General features: G+C 49.3%; 1 protein-coding gene across 1 annotated transcript in view; it reads right to left on the bottom strand.

Moving 5' to 3' along the window:
* Positions 1–1,494: 1,494 nt before the first annotated feature.
* POLE (DNA polymerase epsilon, catalytic subunit) overlaps positions 1,495–12,266 on the bottom strand; it is a 156,562-nt gene continuing 145,790 nt past the window's right edge. Inside the window, exons 47-49 of the mRNA XM_038762449.1 lie at positions 8,147–8,272; positions 7,778–7,867; positions 1,495–2,222 (exon numbers count right to left, since the gene is read on the bottom strand). Coding sequence (XP_038618377.1) covers positions 2,109–2,222; positions 7,778–7,867; positions 8,147–8,272 — 330 coding nt within the window. The 3' untranslated portion in view covers positions 1,495–2,108. The remainder of the gene's footprint in view (positions 2,223–7,777; positions 7,868–8,146; positions 8,273–12,266) is intronic.

The raw sequence follows: 12,266 nt of genomic DNA, 5'->3' as shown, positions 1-12,266 counted from the left end.
TGTGACTTCTCGGATTTCAGCGCTCCGCAGCCCGAGCTCGGCTGACAAACTCGGGGGCCGGGTCCCGTCACCCAAGGGCCTCGCTCAAGACCGAGCAGGAGCCTGTAATGAGCCAGAGGAGTCAGGAAGGCACAACAGACCGTCAGGTTGACGGCCTATTAATAATACCAATAATAATGATGGCATTTATTAAGCGCTTACTATGTGCAAAGCACTGTTCTAAGCACTGGGGAGGTTACAGGGTGATCAGGTTGTCCCAAGTGGGGCTCACAGTCTTAATCCCCATTTTACAGATGAGGTAACTGAGGCACAGAGACGTTAAGTGACTTGCCCCAAGTCACACAGCTGACAATTGGCGGAGCTGGGATTTGAACCCATGACCTCTGACTCCAAAGCCCAGGCTCTTTCTACTGAGCCATGCTGCTTCTCTATTACAACGGATTGGGTGGGGGGCGGGGGATGTCCATTCGGCCCCCTCTTCCCGTCCCTCTGCCTGGCCACCCGGGAGAGCACAGACCCAATCGTAGTTGTGACAAGAGCATTGATACGCAGACAGGGAGGACAGTGTGAGCATCACTGTTCCCACTGAAACACCCCATCCCAACCATCTCCTGCCGGGCCTTCAGGCCACTCCCGTTTCCGTTTCCCAACACCCACCCCGATCCCAGTCCTTAATTCAGTTTGGCCATCGCTCCCGAAAGCTGCCGCCTCCGCCCGGGCGGCTTCCAGTTTCCATCACCTGAGGTGGGGCTCGGGTTTCCGGCGGCACCGAGGCGGGACGGGGCCCAGTGCCGCCTCCGTCTAACTGGAGATGCCACGAGGCTGCTTCCTGGCACAATCCAGGAGAAACTTCCCTGGTGGGGGATTTTCCCACCCCATGGCTTCCATTGTCCCCCGATTCCAGGGATGAGAACGATTACTGAACTCACTGTGGGTTCAAGGCTGCTTCAGTTCTGCCCGAGGGCCGGGGCGGACTTCCAGTGGGCCTAGGGCAGAGTTGAGTTCAAGAGTTGGACCCTTCCAGGGGCATCCCATGGCCTCAGTTGCTCTGACAAGCTCAGGGCCCCCGTCTGTCAGGGATGCCCAGGCCCACAGACCCGAACTCCCGCTAAGACGAAGACCCCCATCTTCACTAATGAGCTTCCAGGGGGCACCTGGCATGGCTCAGTGGAAAGCCGCGCTGCTTCCCTGCAGGATTAAGACTGTGAGCCGCACCTGGGACAAGCTGATAGCCCTGTATCTCCCCCAGTGCTTAGCACATAGTAAAGCAGAACTTAACAAATACCGTCATTATTATTATCTACCTGCACTTTTCCCTTGCTTGAGCCATGAGGATACCCGGGTTGTCCCTCTTCCGCAAGTCTCCTAGAGATTTCGCTCCCTGGGTGCTCTAATTTTCCACGGCAGACGGGGAAGATAACTCCTGGTGAGGAAGTAGAGCTTCGAAAGAACCATCTTTACACTCGGGAACTCCCTTTCTCGCCCTCACCCCATCCTTGCTCACGCATCCCCCCACTCCCTGCTCCTTTGAGACCTTCCTCTCCGCCTTCTCCCTCCTTCCTCCCAGCCCGGCGGTCAACCGGTCCAGAAGCCGGGGAAGGAAGGCGGGATGGGGGTGGGCAAATCTCATTAGGGACAAAATTCCCCATTAGGGAGGAAGTTCAGAAGCTTCCCTCTGCTGCTGCCGAGATTCCAGTAACCGCTGCAGGACAACCACGTTTATTCCCAAGGCTAAAACCCCGGCGAAGGCAAAGCTTTACCAAGTCCCCGGACACGATGGCTTCGGGGGAAAACCAGGCCTGGAGCGGGTTCGGCGGGTGGGGGAGAGAAGAGAGCCGCCACGCTTCTTCCGCGTGCACCCGCGGGAGCCCGGGCGGGTGGCCACCAACTGACCACCCGGGGCTATCGGGGGGCTTGGGCATTCTCGGGTCTCTCGATCCTCTCCGGCTCCAGTTTGAAGCCCCGACCCGAGGTACCCACGGAGCTCCCTTGGGGTGGTCCCCGCTGCTGGGTTTGGGCGAGCCCAGACCACCCGGGGCCACGAGGCCCAGAGGGTCCAGCGGCGGCCTTCAAGGGGCTGGCGGATCCCGCTCCGGCGGGGCCCTGCCCTATCTGGCGAGGCGGGGGTTCATCTGCAGTAGCCACTCGATGGTCTCCAGCAGGTACGACATGGCGTAGTGCTGGGCGATGTTCCGGAAGATAGTTATCTGCTCCACGAAGGCCTGAGGGAGGACAGTCAGCCGTCAGGGGACGGCGGGTCGGGAGGAGGGGGTCAGAAAAGGCCAGGAGTGGAAAAGACAATAACAACAATATCAACAATAATAATTGCCGCGTGCCCTGGTGGAAAGAGCACAGGCCTGGGAGTTAGAGGACCTGGATTCGAATCCTAGCTCCGCCACTTTGCCGTGTGACTCGGGGCAAGTCGGTTCCCTCATCTGTAAAATGGGGATTTAATACTTGAGAAGCACCGTGACTCAGTGGAAAGTGCACGGGCTTGGGAGTCGGAGGATGTGGGGGTTCTGATCTCGGCTGTATGAAGTGCTAGTCATTCATTCCATTGTATTTATTGAGCGCTTACTGTGTGCACAGCACTGGACTAAGCGCTTGGGAAGTACAAGTTGGCAACATATAGAGACCGTCCTTACCCAACAGGGGGCTCACAGTCTAAAAGGGGGAGATGGAGAACAAAACCAAACATACTAACAAAATAAAATACATAGAATAGATATGTACAAGTAAAAATAAATAGAGTAATAAATATGTACAAACATATATACATATATACAGGTGCTGTGGGGAAGGGAAGGAGGTAAGATGAGGGGGATGGAGAGGGGGACGAGGTGGAGAGGAATACCTGAGAAGCACCATGACTTAGTGGAAAGTGCACGGCCTTGGGAGTCGGAGGATGTGGGGGTTCTGATCTCGGCTGTATGAAGTGCTAGTCATTCATTCCATTGTATTTATTGAGCGCTTACTGTGTGCAGAGCACTGGACTAAGCACTTGGGAAGTCCAAGTTGGCAACATATAGAGACGGTCCCTACCCAACAGGGGGCTCACAGTCTAAAAGGGGGAGACGGAGAACAAAACCAAACATACTAACAAAATAAAATAAATAGAATAGATATGTACAGGTAAAATAAAGTAATAAATATGTACAAACATATATACATGATGGAGGTGGTGGGCATTCATTCATTCAGTTGTATTTATTGAGCGCTTACTGTGTGCAGAGCACTGGACTAAGCGCTTGGGAAGTCCAAGTTGGCAACATATAGAGATTGTCCCTACCCAACAGTGGGCTCACGGTCTAGAAGCAGCGTGGGTCAGTGGAAAGAGCCCGGGCTTGGGAGTCAGAGGACGTGGGTTCTAATCCTGGCTCCACCACTTGTCTGCTGCGAGACCTTGGGGAAGTCACTTCACTTCTCTGGCCCTCAGTTACCCCATCCGTAAACTGAGGATTAAGTCTGTGAGCCCCACGTGGGACAACCTGATCACCTTGTTTCTATCTCAGTGCTTAGAACAGTGCTTTGCACATAGTAAGCATTTAACAAATAATAATAATAATAATAATAATAATAATGGCATTTATTAAGCGCTTACTATGTGCAAAACACTGTTCTAAGCGCTGGGGAGGCTACAAGATTATCAGGTTGTCCCTCATGGGGCTCACAGTCTCAGTCCCCATTTTACAGATGAGGTAGCTGAGGCACAGAGAAGTGAAGTGACTTGCCCAAAGTCACACAGCTGACAATTGGCAGACAATTGGCAGAGCTGGGATTTGAACCCATGACCTCTGACTCCAAAGCCCGGGCTCTTTCCTACTGAGCCATGCTGCTTCTCATGCCATCAAATGCCATCATTATTATATTATTATTAGAAGGGAGTGCTAGGGCAGGCCCAGTCCCCCATGGAGCTCACGGTCCACATGTTTTGTTTTCTCATCTGTCTCCCCCTTCTAGACTGTGAGCCCGTTGTTGTATATATGTATATATGTTTGTACGTATTTATTACTCTATTTATTTATTTATTTTACTTGTACAAAACTATTCTATTCATTTTATTTTGTTAATATGTTTTGTTTTGTTGTCTGTCTCCCCCTTCTAGACTGTGAGCCCGCTGTTGGGTAGGGACTGTCTCTATATGTTGCCGACTTGGACTTCCCAAGTGCTTAGTACAGTGCTCTGCACACAGTAAGCGCTCAATAAATACGATTGAATGAATGAGTGAATAGGGACTGTCTCTCTATGATGCCAACTTGTACTTCCCAAGCGCTTAGTCCAGTGCTCTGCACACAGTAAGTGCTCAATAAATACGATTGAATGAATAAACAAATGAATGGGAATAAGAACAGGTATTTACTTCACCGTCATGATACAGATGAGGAAACTGAGGCACAGAGATGTGAAGTGACTCATCCAAGGTCATACGGCAGGCAAGTGGCAGAGATTAGAACCAAGGTCCTCTGACATCCAGGCCTGGGGTGTTTACTCTAGGCCTCGCCAGTTCTACAAGCATCAGGCTGTGAGCCCGTTGTTGGGTAGGGACCGTCTCTATATGTCGCCAACTTGTACTTCCCAAGCGCTTAGTACAGTGCTCTGCACACAGTAAGTGCTCAATAAACACGATGAATTTACTGAGCACTTCCTGGACGCAGAGCACTGTACTAAGCACTTGGGAGAGTACAATACAACAACACCCATTCTCTGCTCACAGTGCGCTTACAGTTTAGAGGGGGAGACAGACATTTAATATAAATAGATAATTTCTAGATATATATACGTAAGTGCTGTGGGGCGAATATCAGATCCAAATGCATAGATAATAATAATAATAATAATAATGATGGCATTTGTTAAGTGCCTACTATGTGCGAAGCACTGTTCTAAGCGCTGGGGGGGGGATACAAAGTGATCAGGTTGTCCCACATGGGGTTCACAGTCTTAATCCCCATTTTACAGATGAGGTAACTGAGGCTGAGAAGTTAAGTGACTTGCCCAAGGTCACACAGCAGCCATGTGGCAGAGCCAGGATTAGAACCCATGACCTCTGACTCCAAAGCCCGGGATCTTTCCACTGAGCTGACGGAGAAGGGAGAATCAATAAACAGCCCACTGTTGGGTAGGGACTGTCTCTATATGTTGCCAATTTGCACTTCCCAAGCGCTTAGTACAGTGCTCTGCACACAGTAAGCGCTTAATAAATACGATTGATTGATTGATTGATTGAGAAGAAGCTGGGGGGAAAAGGGTTTAATTGAAGAAGGCCTCTTGGAGGAGACCGGACCTTAATAGGGCTTTGAAGGCAGGGGAGAGTAGTGGTCGGGTGTATCTGGAGCGTGAGGGAGTCCCAGGCCAGAGGGAAGATGCGGAAAGCACTCAGCATTGAGATAGATAATAATAATAATAATAATAATAATAATAATAATAATAATAATGGCATTTATTAAGCGCTTACTATGTGCAAAGCACTGTTCTAAGCGCTGGGGAGGTTACAAGGTGACCAGGTTGTCCCACCGGGGGCTCACAGTTTTAATCCCCATTTGACAGATGAGGGAACTGAGGCCCAGGGAAGTGAAGTGACTTGCCCAAAGTCACACAGCTGACAGTTGGCAGAGCCAGGATTTGAACCCATGACCTCTGACTCCAAAGCCCGGGCTCTTTCCACTGAGCCACGCGGCTTCTCTACTGAGATCGGAGTGGGGGCAACGATCAAGCTGGTACTTCAGAAGCAAAGTCGATCAGAGACGTCAGGCAGTGGGGGCAAGCTGATTGAGGGCTTTAAAGCCAGTGGTAAGGACTTCTGTTTGATGCGGGGGTGGACGACCAACGTTGGAGATTATTGAGGAGTGGTGAGACATGAACTGAACAGTTTAAGCGCTCAATAAATACGATTGATTGATTGATTCAAGGATCCCCAACTAATAATAATCGACTGTGATAATTCTAGACTGTGAGCCCACTGTTGGGTAGGGACCGTCTCTATATGTTGCCAACTTGGACTTCCCAAGCGCTTAGTACAGTGCTCTGCACACAGTAAGCGCTTAATAAATACGATTGATTGATTTTTTAGAAAAATGATTTGGGCAGCAGAGTGAAGTATAGACTGCAGCGGGGAGATAAAGGAGAGAGAGAGGTGAACGAGGAGGCTGAAGCGGTAGGACGGTGGGATAGAATAACTGCCTGGATCAGCACGGTAGCATTTTGGACGGACAGGAAAGGGCCGATTTTATGTAAAAGTAGAACTGAGAGGATTTGGTGACAGAATATTGATTGCATCAATCAATCAGTGGTATTTATTGAGTGCTTACTCCGCAGAGCACTGTACTAAGCACTTGGGAAAGTACAATACAACCGAGTTGAGGGAGGAGTTCCCATCCAACAATGAGCTTACATATTCATTCACTCATTCAATCGTATTTATTGAGCGCTTACTGTGTGCAGAGCACTGGACTAAGCGCTTGGGAAGTACAAGCAGCGTGGCTCAGTGGAAAGAGCCCGGGCTTTGGAGTCAGAGGTCGTGGGTTCAAACCCTGGCTCCGCCAATTGTCAGCTGTGTGACTTTGGGCAAGTCACTTAACTTCTCTGGGCCTCGGTCACCTCACCTGTCAAATGGGGATTAAGACTGTGAGCCCCCCGTGGGACAACCTGATCACCTCGTAACCTCCCCGGCGCTTAGAACAGTGCTTTGCACAAAGTAAGTGCTTAATAAATGCCATCATTATTATTATTACAAGTTGGCAACATATAGAGACGGTCCCTACCCAACAATGGGCTCACAGTCTAGAAGCACGAGACGGATGAGTTGAGGACCACGCCAAGGTTATGGGCTTGTGAGATGGAGTGGTTTTGTCTACAGTGATGGGTGGAAATGATGATAATGGCATTTGTTAAGCGCTTACTATTCTAAGCACTATACTAAGCGCTGGGGTGGATACAGGCAAATCGAGTTGCACTCAGTCCCTGTCCCACGTGGGGCTCACAGTCTCAATCCCCATTTTACAGATGAGGTCACTGAGGCATAGAGAAGTGAAGTGTCTTGCCCAAGGTCACACAGTAGACAAGTGGCAGAGTCAGGATTAGAACCCATGACGTTCAGACTCCTAAGTCTGTGCTCTATCCATGCTGCTTGTCAAATATGAGGAATATGGAATTCTGAGGAGTTCTGTTTTGGACATATGTAGTTTGAGGTGTTGTCAGGACATCCAGGGAAAGAGCATGGGCTGGGAGTCAGGACCTGGGTTCTAATCCTGGCTTGCTGCGTGACTTTGGGCAGGTCACTTAACTTCTCTGTGCCTCGGTTTCCTCAACTGTAAAATGGGGATTAAATGGGAATTAAATCCTCTCCCTCCCACTTACAATGTGAGCCCTGTGTGAGACAGGGACGGTGACCATCCTGGCACACCTGAACCTACCTCGGTGCTTAGAACAGGGCACGACTCACAGTAAGCGTGTAACAAAAGCCACAGAAAGTACACGAGACTGCAGAGGAGAAGGGAGGTCAGGGCTGGAGGTGCAGATTTGGGAATCGGTCGCACAGAGATGGTAGTTGAAGCCATGGGAGCGGATAATGAGTTCTCCAAGGGAGTGGGTTTAAGGAGGAGAAGGATGTGAACAAATGTGTCCGACTCCTTGGGAAGGGCTACTGGTGGGGGAGGAGAGGCGTGTCTCTATATGTTGCCAACTTGTACTTCCCAAGCGCTTGGTACAGTGCTCTGCACACAGTAGGCGCTCAATAAATACGATTGAATGAATGGGGAGAGAGAGGAACAGCACTGACCTTGGTGGGGATGGTGAGGGAAAAGTCCCCAGCACAGCTACAGTAGATGGGCATGTTGGCTTCTTTCACGCCTTTGCACTTGAGGCACACCTGAAAGACAGGGAAGAAGTGAACGGGGCTCCATCCTTGCTCAGGGGCGGGAGTGGGGGGACAACCTCACTCCGGGAAGGGCTGGCCACCACGCGACCTTCCTGGAGACCCAAGGTCACGGCCTAGAGTCACCACCCCCACCTCTGGAGCCACGGACCAAAAACTTAAGCTTCCCCCAAAAGGGCTCACCCACCGAGGGGACCCCGATAACCGGGGCAGGGTGCCAAGCGGTGCCCCCGAAGACCTCCCGACCCCGTAGCAGGGGGGTGCCGAGCTCACCAGGTCCTGCAGAGTGAAGGCCATCAGCTTCTTCTGCAGGACTTCCACGAGCGCCGTCTCGATGTGGGCCGAGTCGTAGGCGGCGTGGCAGTTGGGGCACAGCCACTGGGCGAGGACCGACCCGTCCTGGGGAGGGGAAGACGGCGAAGGATGACCACTGCCTCCCGGGACCCCATCAATCAATCAATCAATCGTGCTTATTGAGCGCTTACTGTGTGCAGAGCACTGGACTAAGCGCATGGGAAGTCCAAGTTGGCAGCATATACAGACGGTCCCTACCCAACAGTGGGCTCACAGTCTGAAAGGGGGAGACAGAGAACAAAACCTAACATACTAACAAAATAAAATAAATAGAATAGATATGTACAAGTAAAATAAATAAATAATAATAATCATCATCAATCGTATTTATTGAGCGCTTACTGTGGGCAGAGCACTGGACTAAGCGCTTGGGAATCCAAGTTGGCAACATATAGAGACAGTCCCTACCCAACAGTGGGCTCACAGGCTGAAAGGGGGAGACAGAGAACAAAACTTAACATACTAACAAAATAAAATTAATAGAATAGATATGTACAAGTAAAATAAATAATCATAATCATAATCAATCGTATTTATTGAGCGCTTACTGTTGGGCAGAGCACTGGACTAAGCGCTTGGGAAGTCCAAGTTGGCAACATCTAGAGACAGTCCCTACCCAACAGTGGGCTCACAGGCTGAAAGGGGGAGACAGAGAACAAAACCAAACATACTAACAAAATAAAACAAATAGAATAGATATGTACAAGTAAAATAAATAAATAATAATCATCATCATCAATCGTATTTATTGAGCGCTTACTGTGGGCAGAGCGCTGGACTAAGCGCTTGGGAAGTACAAGTTGGCAACATCTAGAGACGGTCCCTACCCAACAGTGGGCTCACAGTCTGAAAGGGGGAGACAGAGAACAAAACCTAACATACTAACAAAATAAAATTAATAGAATAGATATGTACAAGTAAAATAAATAATAATAATCATCATCAATCGTATTTATTGAGCGCTTACTGTGGGCAGAGCGCTGGACTAAGCGCTTGGGAAGTCCAAGTTGGCAACATCTAGAGATGGTCCCTACCCAACAGTGGGCTCACAGTCTGAAAGGAGGAGACAGAGAACAAAACCAAACATACCAACAAAATAAAATAAATAGAATAGATATGTACAAGTAAAATAAATAAATAGAGTAATAAATATGTACAAACATATATACAGGTGCTGCCCGCCTCGGCCTCCGGGAAGAAGCTGGCCCCAGTCCGCCAACAGCTGCCTAACGAGCCGCGTGGCGCGACCTCAATCGATGATTTCAAGTCCTTCCGTAGAGAAGCAGCGTGGCTCAGTGGAAAGAGCCCGGGCTTTGGAGTCCGAGGTCATGGGTTCAAATCCCAGCTCTGCCAACTGCCAGCTGGGTGACTTTGGGCAAGTCACTTCACTTCTCTGGGCCTCACTTACCTCCTCTGGAAAATGGGGATTAAGACTGTGAGCCCCCTGAGGGACAACCTGATCACCTTGTCACCTCCCCAGTGCTTAGAAAAGTGCTTTGCACATAGTAAACGCTTAATAAATGCCATCATTATTAGTATTATCGCTTCCATAACACTGAGCTACCGCAGAGCCATTCTGATCGATCCACGGTATTTACTGAGCGCTTACTGTGTGCAGAGCAGTGTACTAAGTGCTTGGGGGAATACAATAGAATAGATTTGGTAGATATATTCCCTGCCCACAAGGAGAAACAGCGTGGCTCAGTGGAAAAGAGCCTGGGCTTTGGAGTCCGAGGTCATGGGTTCAAATCCCGGCTCTGCCACTTGTCAGCTGTGTGACTTTGGGCGAGTCACTTCACTTCTCTGGGCCTCAGTTCCCTTATCTGGAAAATGGGGATTAAGACTGGGAGCCCCCTGTGGGACAATCTGATCACCTTGTAACCTCCCCAGCGATTAGAACAGTGCTTTGCACATAGTAAGTGCTTAATAAATGCCATCATTGTTATTATTATTATCTCCGTGCCTCGGTTACCTCATCTGTAAAATGGGGATTGAGACTGTGAGCCCAAGTGGGACCGGAATTGTGTCCAACCCGATTTGCTTGTAGCCACCCCAGTGTTTAGTACAGTGCCTGGCACATAGTAAATGCTTAACAAATACCACAATTATTATTTATTCTTAGACTGCGAGCCCCCCTGGGGGGTTGGGGACCATGTCTAATTCCCACCAAAATATTATTTCCCAGGCCTTATAATAATAATAATAATAGTAATGGCATTTATTAAGCGCTTACTGTGTGCAAAGCACCGTTCTAAGCACTGGCGAGGTTACAAGGCGATCAGGTTGTCCCACGGGGGGGCTCACAGTCTTCATACCCATTTTACAGATGAGGTCACTGAGGCCCAGAGAAGTCAAGTGACTTGCCCAAAGTCACACAGCTGACAATTGGCAGAGCCGGGATTTGAACCCATGACCTTGGACTCCAAAGCCCAGGCTCTTTCCACTGAGCCACGCTGCCTTAGTACATTCAAGGCCCTGCTGAGAGCTCACCTCCTCCAGGAGGCCTTCCCAGACTGAGCCCCTTCCTTCCTCTCCCCCTCGTCCCCCTCTCCTTCCCCCCCATCTTACCTCCTTCCCTTCCCCACAGCACCTGTATATATGTATATATGTTTGTACAGATTTATTACTCTATTCATTTTACTTGTACATATCTATTCTATTTATTTTATTTTGTTAGTATGTTTGGTTCTGTTCTCTGTCTCCCCCTTTTAGACTGTGAGCCCACTGTTGGGTAGGGACTGTCTCTAGATGTTGCCAACTTGTACTTCCCAAGCGCTTAGTACAGTGCTCTGCACATAGTAAGCGCTCAATAAATACTATTGATGATGATGATGATGATGATGATGATAGTAAGCGCTCAATAAATATGATTGATGATGATAATGATTGCTTTGCTTTCTAGCCTGTGAGCCCAGTGTTGGGTAGGGACCGTCTCTAGATGTTGCCAACTTGGACTTCCCAAGTGCTTAGTCCAGTGCTCTGCACACCGGAAGTGCTCAATAAATACGATTGATTGATTGATTGATTAATAAGTACAGTTAATACGATGACTTCTGAAGGTCAGCGTCAGTAACAACAATTCAGAGAGCTCAGCAAGAAGGGAGCACTTCCAAGACCGCGACCCAACAGTTGCAGAAAGGGGATGGAGGGGAAAGAGTGGAGTGGGATGGGGGTGAGAGGAAAGGTGCTCGGCTCTGGGGAGGAGGGGAGGTTGTGGGTGGGGGCATGTGCGTGCATATCTCTCTCTCTCTCTCTCTCCTCAGTGGAAAGAGCCCGAGCTTGGGAGCCAGAGGTCATGGGTTCTAATCCCAGCTCTGCCACACGTCTGCTGTGTGACCCTGGGCAAGTCACTTCACTTCTCTGAGCCTCAGTTCCCTCATCTGTAAAATGGGGATGAAGGCGGTGAGCCCCCCGTGGGACAACCTGATCACCTTGTAACCTCTCCAGCGGTTAGAACAATGCTTTGCACATAGTAAGCGCTTAATAAATGCCATCATCATCATCATTATTATTATTATTATTCTCTGGGCCTTAGTGACCTCATCTGTAAAATGGGGATTAAGACTGTGGGCCCCCCGTGGGACAACCTGATCACCTTGTATCCTCCCCCACAGTGCTTAGAACAGCTCTGCAAATAGTAAGTGTTTAACAAATGCCATCATCCTTATTATTATTATTCTCTGGGCCTCAGTGACCTCATCTGTAAAATGGGGATGAAGACTGTGGGCCCCACGTGGGACAACCTGATCACCTTGCATCCTCCCCCACAGCACTTAGAACAGCTTTGCAAATAGTAAGTGCTTAACAAATGCCATCATCATTATTATTATTACTCTCTGGGCCTTAGTGACCTCATCTGTAAAATGGGGATTAAGACTGTGGGCCCCACGTGGGACAACCTGATCACCTTGTATCCTCCCGCACAGCGCTTAGAACAGCTTTGCAAATAGGAAGCGCTTAACAAATGCCATCATCATTATTATTATTATTCTCTGGGCCTCAGTTACCTCATCTGTAAAATGGGGATGAAGACTGTGAG

Source organism: Tachyglossus aculeatus, chromosome 21 (assembly GCF_015852505.1).
Source record: "Tachyglossus aculeatus isolate mTacAcu1 chromosome 21, mTacAcu1.pri, whole genome shotgun sequence".
Classification (NCBI taxonomy): domain Eukaryota; kingdom Metazoa; phylum Chordata; class Mammalia; order Monotremata; family Tachyglossidae; genus Tachyglossus; species Tachyglossus aculeatus.
Note: the sequence above shows the minus strand (reverse complement) of the source record. Positions and strands in the feature narration are given on the sequence as shown.